The sequence below is a fragment of the Botryllus schlosseri genome, chromosome 3, assembly GCF_051294905.1.
Source record: "Botryllus schlosseri isolate E-star chromosome 3, Bs_hap1, whole genome shotgun sequence".
In the NCBI taxonomy this organism is placed as follows: Eukaryota; Metazoa; Chordata; class Ascidiacea; order Stolidobranchia; family Styelidae; genus Botryllus; species Botryllus schlosseri.
The window spans coordinates 9,752,546-9,775,837 of NC_137238.1; the positions used below are offsets into that span (position 1 = coordinate 9,752,546).

The 23,292-nt window shown below is 40.4% G+C and overlaps 2 protein-coding genes and 1 long non-coding RNA gene across 4 annotated transcripts in view; 1 reads left to right on the forward strand and 2 right to left on the reverse strand.

Annotated features, from left to right (window-relative positions):
- LOC145434888 (uncharacterized) overlaps positions 1-23,292 on the forward strand; it is a 264,906-nt gene that overhangs the window by 177,348 nt on the left and 64,266 nt on the right. The window lies entirely within an intron of this gene.
- Positions 9,333-11,594, reverse strand: LOC145435744 (uncharacterized). Its single transcript, XM_080313028.1, has 2 exons — positions 10,449-11,594; positions 9,333-9,555 (listed from the first exon to the last, which is right to left on the reverse strand). The coding sequence occupies exons 1-2, from the start codon at positions 11,313-11,315 to the stop codon at positions 9,451-9,453; spliced, it is 972 nt and encodes a 323-aa protein (XP_080169154.1). The 5' UTR covers positions 11,316-11,594; the 3' UTR covers positions 9,333-9,450.
- On the reverse strand, positions 15,220-22,989 carry LOC145435745 (dnaJ homolog subfamily C member 25-like). Of its 2 annotated transcripts, XM_080313030.1 has the most exons (5): positions 22,793-22,989; positions 21,423-21,970; positions 19,770-19,943; positions 18,783-18,969; positions 15,220-15,407 (listed from the first exon to the last, which is right to left on the reverse strand). In XM_080313030.1, the coding sequence occupies exons 2-5, from the start codon at positions 21,959-21,961 to the stop codon at positions 15,288-15,290; spliced, it is 1,020 nt and encodes a 339-aa protein (XP_080169156.1). In that variant the 5' UTR covers positions 21,962-21,970; positions 22,793-22,989; the 3' UTR covers positions 15,220-15,287. The 2 variants fall into 2 exon arrangements, with proteins under 2 accessions (XP_080169156.1, XP_080169155.1); XM_080313029.1 differs by lacking the exon at positions 22,793-22,989 and having other exon boundaries at positions 21,423-22,702.

Here is a 23,292-nt window from a genome sequence, read left to right on the forward strand (position 1 = left end):
GAACTACTTACTTTTCGCTACTTTAAGTTTGTCAAGTATAAGTAGTCTAATCTGCCAAACAGAAAGATAGCCTGAGGAATTTCAGGGCTGCTTTCACGGAGTACCAACATTTAATTTTCCTAAAAGTTGAGTAAAGCCCAGAATTTTCGTGGCGCTTCGCGAACAGTACATTTGAGTTACACATGTGTTTTCACGAACGTATCGGTGAATATAGTTTAAGTAGCGGGTTGCGTGATTTCGTTCACACCGCATTGTCGCCCATATGAATTATTTCATCACAATATATATGACCCGTCATAACGTTTGAAACTGCGGTTTTGCAATCTAGAACTTAGCATACATATCATATCGTAATCTAGCAACCCATGGCGTGTGCTAATCTGGAAAAGTGGACTCTGACGTTTTAGAGCGTTACACCTGTTTTAACAGACCACATCCAGTTGGAACTTTCTGGAAAAAATACATGAAATATATTATCCACTTTTTCGAAGTAGTATTTGGATTTGGATTTCTCTTTCAATTCCCAGTGTTTCTTGGAGCTCTAATTATAGTTTCGAACTTTCGTCTGGAGAACATGCAGTTGAAGAATAAAAGCAAGAGTAGTATTGCCCCTGTTTTCTGAAAATAAAGCTACACTATATGGCATCTTTACGAACCGCCATATTTGTATTAACGTTTAGTAATCGCGCAAAGTGTTACCACCGTATCCGATGCCACTGCTCCGCATTGCTCTTCGACTAAACTAAGGGCCTTATAATATGAGGGAAAGGACGCGATGCCATGACATTTTCTAAATCGGGGTGTTCGAGTCAACAGAGGTTAGTATCGCATTTCCATATCAATACCATCATTTGCATGCCCGCATGCCGCGGCCAAATGCTCATTCTGTTGAAAATGGAGACCTCCCGGTATGAATCAATATGAATCAAGCTCTCTCAACTTCTGCACAGCTCAATTTGCAGCTTTCGACAGTCCATGCGAACGAATTACGACCATTTTCACAACTACTTACTTACTTGAGTAGATTTGAAGTCAGTCAATTCTACTTCTACTTCAAGTAGTTTTATTTAGCTTATGGAAGAAGTACTTATACTCGTACTTGAGTAAAATTTCGGTTACGCTACTTCTACTTCTACTTGAGTAGTTTTCTTGACTACTTTGACCACCTCTGATTGAATATAGCATATTGGCTTATAATGAAAAACCAATTGGCCGGCTAAGCAATTACAAACTAAACAAACCTTTGGACAGCTATTCTCTTTGCGAATAGGGCGTGTTTTCACATCCAAAGGGCCGAAAAGGGCGGTGCACGAAAGCAGAACCTAACTCAGAATTAGATCGCAGTCGAATCCTGCGTGCATATACCTTCGTACGCTCCTAGTTGCATGCATAATCTGGATTAAAATGTTGTATTCGATTTATACCGCGGTGGAAGTCTGAGGTAGGTTCAGGTTTCGTGTGCATGGGTATATATATCTATTCACACCCGTATATCAGTACACCGGTGGAAATACACACTTTATCGCTAAGAGTGCACGCTAGCCTATTTATGTATTAAGAATCACTGTTCAAGTTGTAGCAAGGCTTGCCCGTTAGTAGTGGGAAACGTGCTTCGAAACAACACCGACCTTGAAGTGGGTATAGGTACGGAGAGTTAGCTTCAACCTTTAAAACCACGAGCTCTGTGATTACTGTGTGATTGAGAGCTGCAAAATACTACTCCATTACAGACATAATGACATGGATTTTGGAACTGATTACTAATCCAACCGCATCGCCAATTTAAAACAGTCACCTACAACTCAAATTACTAATCGGCCTGAATTCGACACAATACTTCGTTGGAGACGTGTACCATTGGTGAACAATGCCTGATAACCTTAATCCGCGAAAAGCACCCTATAGCTAGGGTTGCATTTAAAATAGAAATCAATTAAAACAAACATGTTTAAAATTAGGCCCTGTTTTTTTAAGCCATGACGTCATGATTATTCAATTGTGACGTCATGTTGAATTGACATTGACAATTGAAAATATAGGGTCAATATAGCTCCTTTGGCGAAATATCTGGACTCATTACTGTTGAACCGACTATTTTGAGGGTTCCAACCATCCCATATCGATAGCGTCGGCTATATTGGGTGGTTATTGTCCGTGTGTTCATACAAGATGTTTTTGGTAAGTATTTACACAATTATGGTATAATTTTACAACTTGAAAAAATACAATTTTGTTTTTTTTCTTAAGGCTTTTGTTAAAAATATGTTTTAACAAAGAACCGTTTGTTTTAAATGCAACCCTATCTATAGCAGTAGAGCCACTGCAGAATAAGCGTGTCTCGTCGACAGCTACATTGACATAATTTTCTCATTTGAAATCGCCCTTTCCGAAAACTCACGCTGTCTAACCGCAAACTTAGACTAAACTGAAATGACAACTCTTCGTAAATTGGTTAGAGCCTCCAATAGTGGAAACCTGAATTGCAACAAGTTACTAAACTATCGCCTGAGAAGCAGCGAAGCAATTTGTCGAAGGAACTCTGATCACGTCGCAATTTGAAAGACAGCGTAATGCCATTGTTACGCTTGTTGAGCATACGATGGCGTGACGTACTTGGCAAGAATTTTCCTTAACAGCATCGAATTACCTAGCCTACGTCTGATTAGATTTCCATATCAAGGAAGCTTCAGAAATATTGCACAGGAGCGATGGACCGACACCGGGGCGATCATTGATCGGTGATACATTGCTAGGTAACAATTACTGATACAATCATCAGGTACACTTGATATGTCAGACTTTTGCATGAAGTTGCCGATCAGTCTCGGCAATGCCTTTGGCCAAGCCATCGTTGTGTACATCCATCGCCGTTGTGTGTGTATAGGATCCAACTTAACAATTCAACATCCGCAGTGTTAGGTTTTCGATTGGATCTCGAATTGTGATTCTGTTGTAAAGCTACATGCTGCGACATCGCCATCAGACATTTCCAGGTATCATGCACATTTCACAATATGCACGCTAGAGCTGTTCAAAAATAACTTTTTTAAAATTGTACTATGGCTACTTGATAACAGTGTTAGGTCACCCAAAAACGCTTTACACTAATTTTGGCTTAAGTCCAAACTATGGAGGCAGTGTTATAAGAATAAAATTTTTGGATTTATTTGATGAAAATAAATATATAATAAGACCATTGCGTACTGTTGACTTATTCTACGCCACAACGCAGCAAGCATTGTACCTGTACCCGACTGTTTAAACGTGGCCTATACCTCGCTAAGGACAAGTAATATATAAAAACTAAGAACACTTTTCCGGAATTAAATTTAGAGACAGTTGGCAGTATAATATAATTCAGCAAGCGACGAAGTCGCATTTCTTTCGAAAGAAGCGCATCAGTCAAAAACGAGTTAGTGGTGTTAACACGAATTGTCTTGCGTAACATCAATAGAACCACACTTAACAGGTGTACGATTGAAAATACCATTGGATATCATTAAATTTAGGTTCCGAACCTTTGCCTTACCTTTAGTCTATTGTTTGATTTTTGATATTTCACCGCTTCCTACTAATTTGTTTGGCAATCTTACCATCCGGCATGCTGAAATGTTTAGAACCACTTGTCTGAAGGTTATCATTGTACTGTACACCACCACATTTCATTCGAAAATAATTGTGTTCTGAAACAAATTTTCACTGCTAGAATGTCGTAGAGCACTATATACACAAATTGATATTGAAATGTCCAGGCCTATTTTAATATTCTCCACATCAGCTCATTTACGGAGCTTTGAGTATGCTGGTGGAAGAGTTATGTGTGCAAGTCAAATATGTGTTCCGGTCACATCCTCTTATCCAGATAGCTATTGGTGAGTTACCCAAACCGTTAGAAACGGGCTGACGTATTGAAAACATTGACTTTGAAAATTCTAATCCTGTCGCATTTCGTTACCACCTCACACAAAATAGGCTACTCTAAAAAAAATATACATTTATAGTAAGTAATTAATCGGACATTTTACTGTACGCAACTAACTATGCTGTGGTGTATTGTGTCTATACAGCGATGTCGAGTTATATCGGACGATTAGAAAAGAGCAGGTTTCAGGTTTTTTTAAGTTCAATCCTGTTCTCCATTCAAGTACCAATCCAACGTCGCGGCCTCTAAGAAGTCATTTCGAATGCATCCGATCAATTTCAAATCGGGCGATGATTATAATTAAATATAATCAGAAATTTCAGGTCCAATTCCCAACCATACCAACTTAACAGAAAGCATGAATCCAAATACAGTTTGAATATCTGCAAATCTGTTTTATTTACCTCGAAATGACCCGTCATGATTTCAGCTGTATATGATGTAGACTTGTTTCAAATCTCTAGCGACACCATCCGACTATCTAGTTACTCAACAGAACACGCCGTCTTCACTTCACGAAAGAACTATAACGTAATGAATGAACGGAATTTTGCATCAAATCGATCTTACAGAGGATCGTTCAGCCGCATACACAATGCACATTTAAATCTTGACTATATTATGCGCGAAGTGACTTGCTACTAGTTTTGATCACATGATTCTACCATAGACTGGCGTCTTTGATGTCAGGTTCGCTTCTATGGATATTCTACGCTCTCCGCTCATGGATGGCATTCATTTTGACAAGGTCGACTCGGCCTACTATCAGATCAGGTATAGGCCTTTTTCTAAGATGTAGATTATTTACCAGAGAGGAAAAACTTTGCAGCAGTCAAATTTTACATCCAAAAACCAGTTGACTGATTCGTGGCGCGGGATGCAACTTTGCACCCGGGTCATGCGGAAAATGGTCCGAAGTTGAACTGGAGATAATTTGCGACGAAAGATGTTAAATTGATGTGTGAAATTGTAATAAAATTGAAAAGGTTCACGGTGCAGAACCTACGAGGGTTTGTGTGGGAGCGCGAAAGCTCCAAATTCCCGAGGTGAACGTGAACCGCATTTTCGCAGCATTCCTATCAAGTATGTTTTGCCTCTTTCGACTAACTCCCCTTACAGTAGTTTTGAAACGTTTGGGAAATCGCTTCTACTTGAGCAGCAACGACGAGAAGCTATCAATACAGCTCACCAACACAATAGGTAGAAAGTGGGTGGTGGGCACTCATAAAAATCAAAATATGACTGCTGAGAGTTCAATAGCAACACAACTGATTAAAGCCCATTCTGGACATTATGCAAGTATTATCGATTTAAAAATATCTCTCTGAAAGCATACAATGACCCAACCGACTAATACTGTGGCCTATCTGATTCGCGGCTGAATACACGTCAACTAAACCTACACAGAAAAAGAAATTGATTTGCAGAAAGAATTAGGCTATCCTTCTTCTCCCCACAAGATAAACGGTAACGCTCTTAACCTTTACTGTATAACTCGGGTATTACGCATCCAGTGTACCGAATTATGATCTTAGATTCAAACGGAAAACAAAGCGGCAACTCCATCTAAGTGACCATGAAGGTATCAAATACTCCGGCAATATGTAAGCGACGCGACACAAAACCATTTCATTTTTAGACTTTGGCTTTTGTGAAGTACAAAGTAGTTTGGGTAACCAATGTTCCATCTAATTTTTCACGAGTCTGCGCGCACTCACCAACTCACTGCGCAGTCCTTTGGACAAACTGCGTAACGACTAAAAAAAGTTCATCACTTCGGCTTTCTTGTGCGCGGAGACTTTAAAAGCAGAGCGCGGCCGTGCACGCGTGCAGCTTGAAGGGAACAGTGGTGGATAGTATGACTTTTGTAAACTAAATTATCCAATTAACTGGCCGAAATATAGCCCCTGTATATTAGCAGGTGAACATCTTTTAATTAACTATTAGTGTAGTCATCAGTAGCGCCGTTTAAAGTCATTAAAGTCATATTTTTTTCTATGCATCAGTAAGTTGTGAAATCAATTTTAACGCAAAAACCGCATCCCTATGAGGTATAGCCTATTAAGAAAGTTATAGGTCATACAAAGTCATATTTTCCTAGTTAGGTCATCAATCAGCTTTTTAAGATATATAGTCATATTTTTGAGTTACAAATTCATATCGTTGAATACTTTATATCAGTGGTTCTTAACCTTTGTTCCTCCAGCGCCTCCTTTCAAAAATTATCGTGCTTCAGCGCCCCCCCCCCCACTTCATATTGTAAGGACTGTAATAAAGACAATGTGAGAGAGGGAGGGCCGTTACAGCACTTCGTCAGCCCCCCTAAAAAAACGGTTGTCTTGGGCACCCATAGCCTGATAAACCAAACTCATGAGTGTTTCTTGCTGTACATTTATTATGGCTTCCATGTGCCATCAACCAGAGATGATATATGAGATGAAGCGGTCAAGCACGAGTGATGCGGTCATGCACAGTTGGGTAAGGCATGACGTCATACCTTGCTACTTTACAGGGAAGCATCAGAGAGAGAGAGAAATATTTATTGATTCGTCCAACCGAAACGAAAATAACATTGGCGCATGAAATTATAACAATATACTTAACGGTGTAGGACAGGGTGTAATCGATATGACTCTGGGTAGGGTCAACTAGTCTGATCACACCCTGCATTAACAGTGACAGATATTCTTTATAAATTTGGTTGCAGTTGGTTGGGATTATCTAATTCATCATAGCATAACATAAATAATAACAATAACAATAACATGGAAAAAAGGGTAAGACAAGTGGTGTTAGTAATAGGAGATAAGGTGTCTGAATAATTCTTCTTTGAATAGGTGATAAGGAAGGTCTCTGATCGATGTAGGTATAGTGTTCCAGATATCAGGACCGACATATTCGATTGATTTCTTTGTGAGGTTACTGGTGGGAGGGCGTACATGGATGTTGCCCTTGGAAGAATATCTGGTGTTGTGGGAGTGTACACTTCGAGCAAGCACGAATAAATGGTTGAAGACGGGAGGCAAGTCATTCGAAACATATTGATGCATCAATTTTGCAACTTCAAATACAAATATGTCATCAAATTTCAAGATTCTGTGTTTGCGGTAGAACTGGGACAGTCTGGTTCTAAGGGGCAGGCCAGCCATCAAACGCATGGCTCGGTTTTGCAGGGTTCGAATTTTAGAGCAATGAGAGGTGCATGCAGTACCCCATACAATAATGCCATACTGCAGATACGAGTAGAAAAGTGAAAAATAATACATACAATAACCCACGTAACATCCCCTTCTCAAAACATCACAAAATAATAGAAAACGAAGCGAACCGAATTAGGATATAAATTACAGCAACGAATCAAGTTGTAACATAGTCTTGCAAGTATGCTGGTCGAATTACTGTACGACTTGGCCTGCTGCTACTGGAACCAGATAACGACCCATTAGTGTCGCTGTTCACTACTGCTGGTCTGGCAATCGAAATGTCGTCAAAGTCAAATGCAACATGCGGGCGAGTTACAGTAGTTCGAATAAACTTTCTGTTGCGTCGGTAGATCGTTCCATCTGTCGCCTTAACAATGTACGATCGATCATTCAGTTGCTTAATCACCACCGCTTCGAGCCACAAGCCATTTTCTGTCCTTTTGAATCGAACCTGTTGACCAGGACTCAACAGGGCGAGGTCTTTTGCACCACGATTGTAATACTTTGCCTGTTTTCTTTTCCGATCCATAAGCGATGGAATGACATTAGAAACAATTTTCGGCTCAAGCAGTTTAGTTGCTATTGGCAACAAGGTCTTGGTGCGTCTTCCAAATAGCCTCTGTACTGGAGAGCCAGGAACAGTCTCGCCTGGAGTGTTCCTCCAATCCAACAGTACAATATTTATGTCTTTTTTGTCAGTTGTCGCTTTACGAAGTAACGATTTGAAGATTTTGACAGCTGATTCCGCCTTTCCGTTCGATTGGCTGTGTCCTGGAGAGCTGGTCACATGTTCAAACTCATATTCCTTTGCAAATGCCTCGAAGTCATGAGCAGCATAGCATGGACCATTGTCAGTAATCAATTTCTCGCAGATTCCATGACGTGCCATATGTGATTTTAAGCGGCGAATAACTGCTGTAGAAGTCTGTGAGGTTAGTCGATCTGCCTCAAAATAATCCGAGTAGTGATCAACTGTAATCAAATAATGTTGTCCGTCAGATTCACATAAATCGCTACTGATTATTTGCCAAGGACGTCCTGGTACCGGATGTGAAATCAGACTTTCCTTCTGTTGGTTGGGTTGGTGTAAGCCGCATGTGGGACAGCTTGATACGAAGTCCGTAATATCGTTAACCATGTTGGGCCAATACAAACATTCACGAGCCCGGCGTACACAACCTTGAATTCCAACATGACTGGCATGAAGTCGCTTGAGAATAGTGCCTTTTATGGACGACGGTATGACAATACGATCACCCTTCAGAACGATTTGATCCTGAAATGTCAACTCCTCTTTAAAACAGTAGAAATTTCGAATTGATTGGGGTACCAGCTTGGCTTCATTCGGCCACCCATGTTTTATAAAAGAGATTAACGTGTTCATGACAGAATCAGAGATTGTTGCTTGGCTGACCATGCCGAGCGTGGAGCTTGATACCGGTATATCATTCAACATGTCGATATGTGCAATCTGTTGAAAGATATCAAACACATCAGCAGTTTCTGCGTCTTTGGGTGACTTTGGAATGTACGCACGACTCAACGTATCCGCCACAAATAATTGTGATCCAGGCTTGTATATCACCTCGAAGTCATACTTTTGGAGCTGAAGTAACATGCGCTGTAACCGTTTTGGTGCATTAACCAGACTTTTCTTTGTGATCACTTCCAGAGGTTTGTGATCGCTTTCAACTGTTACAAATCTGCCATAGACATATAACTCAAATGCACATGGCAAAGAGAATAGCAAGCAATTCTTTTTCGATTTGTGCATAGTTGCACTCCGTTGTTGTCAACGCCCGTGAAGCATAGGCAACAGGGTGAGAGTTTTGCAATACACAGCATCCTAGCCCCTTTGAACTGGCATCACATTGCAGTACCATAGGTGCGTTTTTGTCGAAGTATTGTAAAACTGGCGCGTTGAGTAAGGTTTGTTTTATTTTCTCAAAGCATGTCCCATGTAGGAATGGATCCCATATGAACGCGTTGTCTTTTTTTAGGAGTTCGCGGATGGGAGCGGTTATATCTGAAAGCTTAGGGGCAAAACGCTGCAGAAAATTTGTCATCGCTAAAATTCTCTGGACGCCCTGCTTATCCGTTGGAGGGGGCATTTTTATGATGCCTTCAATTTTGCTCGATGAGGGTTTTAGACCATCTTTTGAGATGGTATGGCCTAAGTAGGGCACTTCAGTCTGCAGATAGCGTAGTTTCGCTTTATTCAGTTTAATACCAGTTTGTTGACAGCGTTTCAACAGTTCAAAGAACTTTTTCTTATTGTCCATAGTCGCCTCTTCAACAGTATCGCCCACACCATAAATCAAGATGTCATCCGCGACGGGCGTGATTCCTTCCAGGCCGTCCAGCGCTATCTTCAGTCTTCTCATGAACTCCTCCGGTGCTGGGCTGATTCCGAAAGGCAGTCGGAGCCATCTGTAACGACCATATGGAGTACCGAATGTAGTTAGATAACTACTAGTATCATCAAGTTCTACATGCCAAAATCCATTTTTTACATCACACAGTGTAAATACTTTGGCATTGTGCATGTGCATATATGGTAACACATCATCAACTGTCGGCATTGGATAATTGTTGCGTTTTAGAGCTTTGTTCAGCGCCAGGGGATCCAGGCACAAGCGGATATCTCCAGATTGCTTTTTTACAGTGACCAGATTAGATATCCAGGGAGTATGGCAATCCACGGGAGCTATTATGTCAGCATCAACCAAACTATCAATTTTCTCCTTCACTTGTGCTTCAAGTGCCAGGGGTATTTTGCGAACAGGCATCTGTACAGGATTGATAGTGTCATCAATTTCCAGATGAAGTTTACCCTCTAGCCTTCCCGTACCATTGAAAACATCCGAAAATTGTTCACATATTTGATCAAACTCCAGTGTAGCAAAATTGGCGAATTCAGGATCCTTCGCTGTAAGAGCTTGTACTGAAGGTTCCTCGATCATTATGTTTTCAAAATTGATCGTAATTAGTTTCATCCTTTGAGCATCGGCGGAACCAATGATGGAAGTGTTCGGCTTCTCAACCACTACAAATTCTAGCAAGTAGTTTTCACCATTCTTTTTATTGGTGATTTCCAACGTTGTTATTCCGAGACGCCTTATCACTTCCTTATTATATACAACCAGTCTCATAGAAGTAGATTTCAAGTTGAGCATTTTTGTGTCACCAGTTACATTCAAGTAATCTCGCCATGAAAGAACATTTACGGTTGCGCCACAATCAATTTGGAATTTTACATACATGTTAACCAGGTATAACAGAGCAAATATTTTCTTAACATAGGATTCCTCCGTAGCACTCACATGTTCAAACGAAAGAACTTCGTCATCCTCTTCTTCATCCGACTCAATGCGATCAGCTGATATCATCATCACAGTTGCCTGACATGCCACGGCAAAATGGTCTTTTCCGTTACAGCGTGAACAAGTTTTGCCGTTAGCCGGGCAATATCGCCGACCAAAAACATGCACCTTTCTACAAAACTTGCAGATTTTGGGGAGCTCTTCCGATTGAGGTGTACTACCATCATATCCTCGATTCATTTTAGAGTCCCTTTCAGCAGCAGGCCATTTCCTTTGCTTGTACTTATTTTGTATCGCATGAATTGCAACGTCATCTGACGTTAGAGTCATTTTTTCCATTTGCAGAGCAGTTGACTCAAACAATCTGCAGCTCGAGATACAGCAGTCCAATGTAAGTCCTGTCTCTTGTAGGAGTTTTCTTCTCAGCACAACATCGGATATGCCACACACAATTTTGTCTCTGAGAAGCTCATCCTCCAAGGTTTTAAAATCACAGGTTTTTATCAGCCTTCGCAGCTGTTCGTAGTATGTGTTGAATGATTCATTTGAAGCTTGACTACGACTGAAAAAACAGTACCTCTCGTATATAATGTTGATCTTCCCAACACAGCGCTCCTCCATTTTCTTCAATACGACTGGGTAACTCTTGGCGTCATCTTCTGATAAAGTAATGCCATCATAGACATCACACCCAGCTACTCCAAGAGCCGCTCTGAGAGCCGCAATACGAATGGAATGTTCCTCTTTATTGAGTTTTGTAGCCACTTCATAATTCTCATAATGGCGCTTCCAGTTCTTCCAGTTGGTGGCCAAATCACCAGAGACAGTTAAAGGACCCGGATGGGGTATCACATATCTGAGATCCATATAGTTAGATAAGATGATAAATCTTTATGCCGAGCTAATGACAGATTTAGAGCTCGCGAGTTCAGTTATCTTCTGACACCATGTTTCTTGCTGTACATTTATTATGGCTTCCATGTGCCATCAACCAGAGATGATATATGAGATGAAGCGGTCAAGCACGAGTGATGCGGTCATGCACAGTTGGGTAAGGCATGACGTCATACCTTGCTACTTTACAGGGAAGCATCATCATAATACATACAATAACCCACGTAACAATGAGGGCTTCGCCCCAAAAAAACCCGTCGCGTGATTTCAATGATCATCAAAGTTTATGTGGCCTGGTCGCCATAGGAGCCAAAATTTTCTATAATGCATGAATGACATAGGTTGTAATTGCATATATATGTCACTATAAACTTTTATCCTCTCAGCCCACGTAATCAGATTTACCAGTAGCGCTGAGTGAGCTGTTGTATTGGTAAATGAAGGCTACGTAATTAATAATTGAACATATTCGGGCGTTCCCGTTGGTACAATTAAATCGTTACACGTTATTTTGTTACTTTCTGTCCACTATAGTCAAAGATATTTAAATGCATAAGCGTATTAAACTAAAGTAAGCACACGATTCAAAATTGGTATTTTGCCACTGGCAAACAATTTTTTTCTGATGGATGTTATTTGTCCTGTGGGGTGCAGATTGCGACGACATGATCATTCGGTACGAGCGATTTAAGCACCTATGGACAATTAGACTTATATACATCGAAGTTTACGTTCAACATAAGGCAATCCTCTTCAGCTAAGGTTTTCTCGCTGACGATCTTTTTGACACACTTCTCGGAGTCCCATGTTATTCACGGAAACTTCATGTATTCGTGCATCGTGGCGTGGTAATGGCCGACGCCGAAATGCCTATTTCTATTTTCTATAATTATGCGTATTCTTCCGTGGGGGAGTCGTCAAAACATAATGTATAATTTATGTTCAAATTGTTCATTCACCGAAATAATTTAGGACACCCTTCGAGATAACCGATTGGGGGTTTGGGTTGCAGCAGTTTCGGTCTTGGTAAGAGGTCAAAGTTCAGTCGGTCTTTTAGGGACTTTGGTGTTGGAAATATTTTGCGCTTTATTTGCGCTCGAAGACCATTTGACTGTAATAAACCATATAATAATGTTGTGTGATATATTCAGGGGCAAATCAAGGTTGTTATACCAACAATCGGGTACGGTCTCAAAGCCTGTGATTCGAACCCTCCCAAATTCACACCGGCGATAGACAATACAGGGTAATTAATGGTATTGGATTTTGTCTTAGTGCATTGTGTAACTATAAGTAAGTCAACTGAGAATGTGGATGCATATATATCTGCTCACATTGAATTTAGTACTGTACCCAGTTATTAATTTTAACATGAATATATTCCAAACAAAGCAACTCATATTATATTACGTTCATATATGAGGTTGTGAACCACAGCACGAGTTGTTATCATCCTTTATGATACGATGAAGAAATATTCTGACGATTTGATGTTCTAGCTCTCAAATAAAAGTATATTTAGTTATTAATTTCGTAAACAAAGCTTCAAAACTTATTTTATCAAAATTGATATACAGTGCCTCCTTTTTCGATTTTTATACGCTGTGCGCTGCGGGATATAATACCTAATTCGATAATGTTGTTGAAAATAATCCTAGCAAGCGTGACGGCAGTGTTTTAAATAACGGGAAATTGGTGATCTAAAAGTACGCGCAATTCGTTTTATATGAATTATAATATGCCACTACATTTATGAGAACATATGTAGCAAACATCGTCGCGTAGCGCGGCCAAAAATTCCGGGATTTGACATGTTTAAGTAGAATGTTAATTCGTTCTGAATACTCATTAAGGATATGTCCTACTGCCTCATCGGCTACGGTGAAGCCATTTTTCTTCAGCGCCCCCTTATCGCCCCCTTGAGCCCAGCGCCCCCCATATCGCCCCCTGACCGTTTCCGCCCCTTCAAAATCGCTAGCGCCCCTTGGGGGCGCTGGAGGCAAGGGAAGAACCACTGCTTTATATTAAAAAAAATACCGATTTACGCGGTAAAGCAATAATTGAGCACTAAGAAAGTAAGGCAGTTACTCGTTGGGGTAGTTGGCTGAATGCTGCTCAATATGATGCCGAGAGACCTCCACAATTTAAAGAAATACTCAATGCATAGGAAGGTGAAGGAGTTATTGTAAAGAGCGTCAAAAATTCAGCCAACGATCCAAAGTTGACTAGTCAGTTAACAGAAATATGCCTCCACTACAGCAATATTTCAAACTTAATACTGAAAATGGAAAGTTGTACGTACACCATCAAAGAGGCCTAGCTGATCTAAATGCCCTTGATTTCGGAAAAGATCGGCTTGAGCTCAGAAATTGCATCAAGAAGCGATTGGACAAGAACGATGTGAAATAATTTATGGAGCTACAAAGACAATACATTTCACCAGCGCTTTATGCATAACTGCAGAACTGTCAACCCACTTCAGCGTCTGTGGAACGCTCATTTTACGTACTAAAGTCATTTTACGTCCTAATCGCAACTTCAAAGACTCGTAGCCTACATTCCACACTATAAGAAACTGTACTACAACAGTGGTTTAAAATAGAAATGGATGTGTATTACTGTTATGTTGCGTATGTTTTACTCTTTAATTCCGTGAGTGACGTCGTTCACATGTAAAAATACACGATTTTCACATAAAGTCATATAAAGTCATATTTTCCAAAAAATAAAGTCATATTATAGATTTTTTAAGGTCATACAAAAATGGCCCTAGTCATCAGTCATTTAGTGGTGTCGTGAAGTCCAGCGTTGAGATGACTCGAGTCATAACTTCACTCTAGTCACCTTTTTCGCATGACTTGACTAGACTCGAGTCACTTTGGAAAGACGACTTGACTTGAATCGACGTGTCAGAAATGCAGATTGACTCGATCGTGACTCGAAGCAAAATTTACGACTCAGTTTCAAGTCATCATGTAATCGATGTCGACTCGATCGCTGTATCTTATTTAAGTGTGGATTGCGAACCAATGACTCAATGATTGTACGTGTTACCGAGCGTCCATTGTTATTTCACAGATAAATTGATCGCAAACGCAGTGGTTGGAGCTTACGGCTTGCGTTGTCGTGAACTTGCTCACCTTAAGCAACCCTGTTTCCTCTTGTAAATGATTTAAATCGATCGAATATCGTCCATACGTTTATAATTGTATATCATGGGTATGTAGGTGGGTAGGGTATTGCGCTATATCATTTTTTGAATTTTGTGTCATGTGCTATCTCCATTTGTATTTAAAACAGTTTGCAAAATGCAATGACTTTGAATCATGTCTAGTAACTTGGTTACAACCCTGCCCAGTACTACCATCACCTGTTCACAGCATTATTGGCGATCTGATGACTAAAAAAATATCGTCAATTTAATCCAGTCCTAATCAAAACTTAGGAGTCAGAACGGTATGGCAACTCTGGCTACCACACACCACAGATGAGCGGATTTGGAATTTCTATGTCCTAATCCAAAGCTTCAAACCCTAATCCAGAACTTTTGAAGATTCAAATCCATGTCCAGTAATAATCTGAAATTTTTCTTTCCTAGATTCAAGATAACTTAGCATAGGGCTGCACCTGTCATGTACATTGGCACCGAGTGTACCATAGTGTAGAGTACCATAAGTACAGTATTAACTGATGTGAATAAAGTTTGTCGCCATTCGCCACACGACATATCGATCTCCCAGAAACCGGTAAATCCAATCCAAATCCGTTCAGAAAAAAATCTCTAATCCTAATCCGACAAAATTTCACAAATCCGTTTTTTTCAAATCCAAATCCTAATCCATGCTCATCTCTGCCTCACAGATAAAACAGGCAAGGATTCGGCTTCATGATTGTATTCTAAAATGAACCTAAGTCAAATCGACAAAAAAAGCGTTGAGCGTGCTGTCAATCCTCAAATGTCATCCGGCCCGGCCCGCCCTTGCTCATGTATCTCCGATACCGTTTCCAGCGTGGGTCCTCCGCCATTTTTGCCTTGGCCTCTTCTTCCTTTTCCTCGAGGTATTTCTGAAAAGGAACGCCAACATCCGTTTTAATCAAGGCGGCAGTCAGTTTGTTTGTTTACAGATTGATGATGACTAAAGCGATATTTTTTGACATTGCAAAAAAGTCAAAATTTGGGCGTTAGGTCGAAATTGTTTACAAAGTCATTTCGTTTGTATCGTGGATGTTTGCACTGTCGGTGAACTTATCATTTGACATTTGACAGCTTGTATCCTACTTTATACATCTACTACTGTAGACGGCAGTTGAAACAAATAGGTTGATATGGTGTTAAGCTCAACGGTCAACCTACCGCAATATCCTGTGTGGGCATTGGTTGTTACATCAGGAAGCGCATGATGAAAAATTGTGATGTAGACACCATTGTCCGAATAAAGCAACACGGTTTGTCACCAGCAGTGTACGCACAACTTCAGTGTAGCTAGCCAACAACTGCTGCTATTAAACGTTATTTCGCCATTCTTGGCACGCTACTTAGTAAGGACAGACACTTTCTACCAGGGTTGTAATGACTCGAGTCATGACTCGACTCGAGTCAGACTCGAGTCACGATTTTCGGATGACTCGACTCGAGTCATTTTCTCAAAATACGGAAATGACTCGACTCGACTCGAGTCAATCTGTGTATTGACTCGACTTGGACTCGAGTCATTGCGCATGACTCGAAGCAAGTCATTGACTCGAGATTCAGACGGCCAAGACCGACATTTCATTGTAATTTCGGAGCCAACACATTATTGGGATTTCGTTTGTTGGTTCTGGTGCTTGAAAATGCGACCAGAAACTGCTAAAAGTGAGGAAAATTGATATATTATAAATGCGAACCATTCAATATCACCAAACAGAGTTAAAAAAGTGGGTTTAGGAAGACTTTAAATGGAAACTGAGCAGTCAACACAATGACTTGGACTCGGACTCGAGTCATAATACCATGACTCGGACTCGATCCTCTGTTCGCTGACTTGGACTCGGTGGGAATTGAAAATGACTCGACTTGACTCGAGTCAAAAATATAAAAGTGAGATTGACTTGTGACTCGGAGCCTTGTGACTTGGTTACAACCCTGCTTTCTACCCGAGAATGTAGTAAAGTATCTTTTGCTGTACTAAACAAATTTTAATTAAAATGCATGATGTAACCACTGGAATTCTTCATAGGTTCACATTTCGTCAAAATACAGTCTTTTCATGTAAAAATTTGTAACTTTTCAAGTCAAAAGTATATTTCAGGCCAAACTACTTCGTAAGGACAGACACTTCCTACCAGAAATGAAGATCAGTGGTACAATTCTTACAGTATGTGCGAAAACACCTACATAGGCTACACGCGGGCAAAATTTTGTCAAAATTAAGTTTTTTAACGTCAAAAAATGTCAAAATCTTCCGTTTTTTTTGATAAAAAAAAATCGCCATACCAATGAGTGATACACGAATACACGAATTGAAGCCTAATACTCGATTGAGAATTGAATTGAATTAAAATTTTGCCCAGCCCTAATCAGGAAGCAAACCGCGAAACATATGTTCATACGTTTTTATATTTTGCTCCCAACCCAATACTAAATGTTAAACAAAGTATCAGAATAGATAATTATGGCCTTGGGGCATTGCGTCTTCTCAAAACGGTGCCTACCTGTAAGCCACGACGCTACACAAGCCCGTACAATAACCGGTCACAGTTTCCAAAAATAGAATCTAAATCTGTGAGCTCCAATATAATTATTAAGACTTTTGTTTCCTGATTCATTCCCAATGGCAACGCTCCCTATTTATAGTAGGATTAAGTGGTGTACCATGCATTGGTTGCTGTACAAATCACGCATCACTCACAAGAAAATAAGGAACACTTTATTTGAATTATTGTTGCTGACATTGCATTAGCATAGTTGAAAGAGAATCTAAATCAGTAAGTTCCTTCAATTTAAGGAGGCTTTTGTTGCCCGAATTCTTCTCAATGGCAACACTATTATTTTTAGAAGAATACTGTGTATTTCGGTGCTGTATTACAGATCACATGCAAAGACAGTAATGAATACTTATTTGAATCACAGCTGTTCACAGCTATCGCGGCCAGAAGGCGTGATGGATAACACTTTTTCAGTGTGCACTAACTTACGCACTAACATATGTGGCCAGCGCAGTCATTGGCGTTACACATTCAGAAGTAGGCCTACAATTCTACTGGATACATGGCAGAGTAAATGTATTTGTATGCATTCAAAAAGCAAGCTGAGATGTTGGCACCTTGGCAATCATTGTCAATTGCTGTTGAAAATTTAGTAAACATTACATTTACTATATATAACAGGCCATGCTCAGCACCAAGCAAGGACGCTAGCTACAGGGCAAAATTTTGCGACTGTCTTCAGTCTAGTGACACAGTCTTTACAGTCTTCACCGAATACACATGTCAGTGATGTGCATTGTGCAACCATAATAAGATGATCAGACACAATAGCAAGGTGTTACAAGTCACTCCAAGGGCTACACATTACAATCGCCAGTGTCACCGTTATGAAAACCAAGTACACGTTTGCAACCATACTAATATCGCAGAAAGCCTGAAAAAATTTTGAGCTACGGTATTGAAAGATTTTGTGTCATAAACAGAAATATTTCACTACTATTCGGGGATATTGCCTTTGCTCACATAACCTGGTACACAGGTAGCGTTGATGAGGACGGTGTCTTAAAAATCATATAATATATATTAGGGTTGTTCAAAAACTTTTTTTTCCGAATCTTTTTTGCTAGGCGATTAAATCTTCATGTTGTCTAAAAAAATGCCGCATACCAAATTTGAATCCCTTCAAACCGGTAATCGCGAAGCTATTACAGTTTGAATTTTATTTTATTTATTATATATAAAATATTCAAAATTCCGTTCTCAAATTCTATTGGGCATCCCATGGAACTGTCAAGAGGTCTAAAATAAACGATGCATAACAATTTTGGCTAAATTTCAACTGGCAGAGGCGAAGTTTGAAAAAATAGCACTGTCGGTGAGTATGGGTAATCCCAAAATTATTGACTAAAAACTTTGCTTTTAAGGGCTGGAATTTGGCGAAAATTGTTATGCATCGTTTATTTAGACAGCTTAACAATTTCATGATGTAGCCTGTAAACTTTCACCCGGGTTTGATATGGTAAACTTAACATAACCTCACAAGATCACGACATGTAAGACACACAGAATTATATTTGACAATTGACATGCATCCGATCAAACCAAAGTGATACATGTGACATTCAGAATCGAATCGCTACTTGTGCTGCCTTATTTCCTTGACGAGCTACAGATTACGCACCCCTAACCTTTACCATCGGCGGCACGAATAAGTAAGATACAACTGACAACGTGCAGAGAGCAGATCCCTACCTTGGCTTTATCTTTCTTCCACAGCTCCAACTTACAATACGTGTTCTTTTGTTTGTCCTCGACCAGGTCCCATCTCAGTTGCGACAGCTTCAAGTTCTTCCTCATCAAATAGGTTTTGTCGTCTTCAGAATACTCCAACTTGAGAATTTTGTACTTATAAAACCACGTTGCATAGAATTTCAACCATCTAAACAAGAAAACGACCGGCTCGTGAGTCTTCAGAAGGCGTTCCATGATAATCGTTTGAAGAGCTTCTTGGAGGTACAGAACGGCAATTTACAATTGAGTGGTATATTCATATTGAAATGAACCCGAATATTTTCGGCTGACACTCGTCAGGGGTAATCGTCAGCAACTAGTAGAGAATTGGGAAGCAACAATCGTATCACCAAATATGACGTCATCAGCAGCAAATTTCGAATTAGAGAGCATTTGACGTACGGTACTATTTTTGGATGGTACATGAACTCCTTTTGTTGACACAGCCTTGGTTGGTGTATTTTGATAAAAGTCGATTCCAAGGAACACAAATCAAAATCTATTATCTCGATAAATTTTCGCACAAGCGGGATTATCCAACCAATGCTTGCCAATGGCGGAATTTAAGGCCTTAGATTGCTGTGCGTCAAGCTTGAGGGGATGAGTCAAGGGTGAGCTTTTCACCGAGCCTGAAGCATGTGTTCTAATAAATCTAGGGACATGCTGATTTATGCGTTCCTGGAAACGCTTTGATGATAATCGTTTGATGTAAAACTGCAATATTGAGGTTTTTTAAGGTCATTAGTTGTAGTTGCGAGATTGCTCAAGCAGTAGTTCTAGTTTTGAAAATCCAGTAGTTTGTGATAGTCTGCTGACAGTGTGTTACTCGCAAAACTTGGTGCACAAATCCAATTGATCTAATCAGCATCACAAAACAACCGCTTAAATTGAACTGAAAGTCACCAAAACAAATATAAACAGGTTGGAACAGCGCAGAGATCCACTCACATAATCGCGGTGTACGGAAGAATGAACATTTGAATCCACAGAACGTCCGTGACTTTCGGCTTCTGATAGCCGCCTTTGATATCGGCGTTGTCTTCGATAATCTTTCGTAAAACCGCGTTTTCTTCGTCCTTCCTTTCGTCCAGTGTCTTCGATCTGTCGCGCTTCTTCTGGGCACTGCGCAATAGGGGTGTTCAAAAATGACTTTTTTTCTCAAATTGTTCTGGCCACTTGATAAAATTGTTAGGTTACCTAATGTAATTCTACACACCAAATTTGGCTCAATTCCAAGCAGTGGAAGGGGAGGTATTGCCGTCGAAAAATTTGGATTGGAATAAAATAGTAGCCTATTTACGGTGGGCACACATATAATAAATAATTAAAGAATTGGTCAGCCGTAAATACCATTTTATTGATAATCCAAAGTTTTCGACAGCAATAACTCCGCTTCCACTGGTTGGAATTGAACCAGATTTGGTGAACATCGTTTCTATTAACAGCCTAACACTTTGATGGGGTAAACAGAAAATTTTGAAATTTTTTGTTATTTATTTTTAGATAATAAATAGAAACTTTCTTCTCCTGTAGTAATGCGGCTACAGGCGGGAATTGAACCAAATTTGGTGTGTAGGCTTAAATTAGGTAACCTAACAATTTTATCAAGTAGCCAGTACAATTTGAGAAAACTACTCATTTTTGAACACCCCTACTGCACAAACAAGTACGCTGTAAATTATCGGTTTTTCAACTGTTGTCGAGGAGACTTATTAGTTTAAACAGGGACTGTAACCTTCACATGATAATTACGCAAGCGCCACCGACTATGTGATTAAATTGTTGCATTATGTTTGCTCAAACACTGACAGACTTTTGCAAACCAGCCAACCAGTCTCGTGAGTAATAGGTAACTAACCACTCGTATTTTCAGTAGTTCTAGTTTCGGATTAAAAAAAATTTTAGTTGTAGAAAAACTAGAATTTCACGCGTGTTCGCTAGGCGTGATTCGTGATGCATGTGTTATGTTCACTATTGTTTTGTAATAACACATAAACAGTAACTTTTTCGCAGCTATATGGAAAATGACGCCAGTCAAACGACATAGAAAATAATTTTCTGTATCATGACTATATTTAGGCCTATTACCTCTTCACTACTTTACAGAAATGACATCTCAGAAATATTCGAGGAGATTGTATACCATCGTCATTTACGCATGTAGCCTACTTACCCTAAATAAATTGATGCTACGGTATATTAGTAAATTCAAAAAATATCGAAACCCCCCCCTTCCATTTCAAAACCACCTCCTTATTTTTCGGTTGGCTACGCGCCTGCTTATAATGGTCGCATTTTCAAGTACCAGTACCAATAGACGAAATGCCAATAGTGTGGCTACTTTACTTTCCTTGACCGGCTGAGTCTCGAGTCATATGACTTGCTTCGAGTCGTGCACAATGAATCCAGTCCAAGTCGAGTCAATACACAGATTGACTTGAGTCGCGTCATTTCCGTGTTTTGAGAAAATGACTCGAGTCAAGTCGAGTCATCAGAAAGTCGCATCATTACATCTCTGGCTTTTAGAGAATAATGCGTTTCAGTAATGGGATTTGGGATTTTCAAGTAGGATACGAATTGCAATGAATCGGGTCCGCTCACCTTTTATCCAAAATAAGCCCTTGCGCTCTGGCTTCCTCTTTGGCCATCGTCCTATACTTTGCCGTGTGCAACATGTAATTAATCGCGGTATTATACGAAGTCATCCAGCTGATGTATTGAAAAACGGATATTGCAGTGATTGTCCCGAAGATAACATATCGCACATCAACATTCACTTTTCGTCGGTAATACCGATAATAATTGTAATAATACTCCTCCGGGTGATCGAGGTAATAATCGTACTCTTCGCGCGACTGTGCATCTTTTAGTGTTTCGTACGCGGTCGCGATGCGCTGGAAATTTTCTACGGCCAGCTCAATGACCTTTTTTGATCCACCTTTGTTTTTTACATAATCCGGGTGGCTCTCCCTCGCGAGCTTTCTGTACGCCTTCGATATCTCCGACCTTTGCGAGTCTCTCGTTACGCCGAGTACATCGTAACACGTCTCTTCGCCGCAGTACATCTGAGGTACTAGCTGGCATTGGCATAGTTGAGGTAAAAGCACCGTCAGAAGCGCGATAGCGTATCCGCTCTTCATGATAAAGACCTACATAAAAACATTAGAGCCCTTCTATGTAGAAATAAAACATTGTGTGAGGAGTTATACTTAGTGAAGACACATCTGATGAGCACAGGAACACCGGTTCCATACAGGATGCTTGGGTTCCCATACATGTTGCTATGGCTTGCAAGGATTTTCAAATAATTTTATGCTTTTTAGGACAGCCCTATGGAATCTCAGTTCATTTTTTGAAATAAATCCTGCGTGATGGGAGCTTAGCGGGGGAGGTAGCGTAGTGGTAACCCTGATTGGAATCGCTTGCCGTTTTGCCTGATATATCAGGTGAACAGCGATGATTTTCTTACGGCGACAACAAAGCCCAGAAAAAGACTCGACGAAAGAAAGCACTCACACGGAATGGAAATAACCAGTCGAAAGGGCCGCGGCTTCAATAAGATCGACATCGAAAAGAAATGTGACATCGGGCACTCTAGGCCGAGGTGGATGTTAGAGTAAAGGATCGCTACTGATGCGTGTCGTTCGACATCCTCCTATCTGTTCATGACATCGCATTGTACATAGTGTGTGACTTGTTCAGATGAAAAATATAACCCAACGAAATATCTTTCTGCATAGAATAATTGAACAGAAAATCTTGCGTGACGTTGCCACAATGCCACTTGCTACCAATTCCACTCTGGAAGGACATCAATCAATTGACAGATTATATTTTCATCTGCCCAAGACGAACATATAATGCACAATGCGATATAGCCTACATGATACACAATGTGAAGTAATGAAGAGATAGGGGGATGCCAAACGACCAACCCAGTTGGGGTCTCTCTTTCTTGAACTGGCACCCACCTCGACGCTCGACCTAGTGCCCACTTCTTCTTCGACGTTATATTCTTTCTTCGTAGGCCCTTTTTAATGCTTTTTTGTCGCCGTAAGAACAACGACACGGGGGACGAGGAGCCCAGAATAGCTTTTCACTGCTTTCACTTGCCCGCGTTTCCTGCTTGGACGTCTCCGACGCTCACCACTACGCTATCTTGTAGCTTCATGACAACAAACGTCCATTCAGCGTTGCCAACTCCGGATCTCAGTGCTCCGGATGGCAGAAAATGGCTAAAACTGGTGTTGAAAATCGCTAGATGTCGCTAAATTTAAAAAAAGCGCTAAATCTGCATGAATGGGAGACATTCATACACTTGGGGGCGCCAAAAGCTCGTCCTAGTGATCCATTGTTTACATTGGATACCGAAAGAAACGTCGTCTTGATTTGTTGTCTTTTGATATCCCCAGCGTAGCTGGTTGGAAGTCAAGTGCCCCTACACGGCAAGGGATGACCTAATAACACCTGA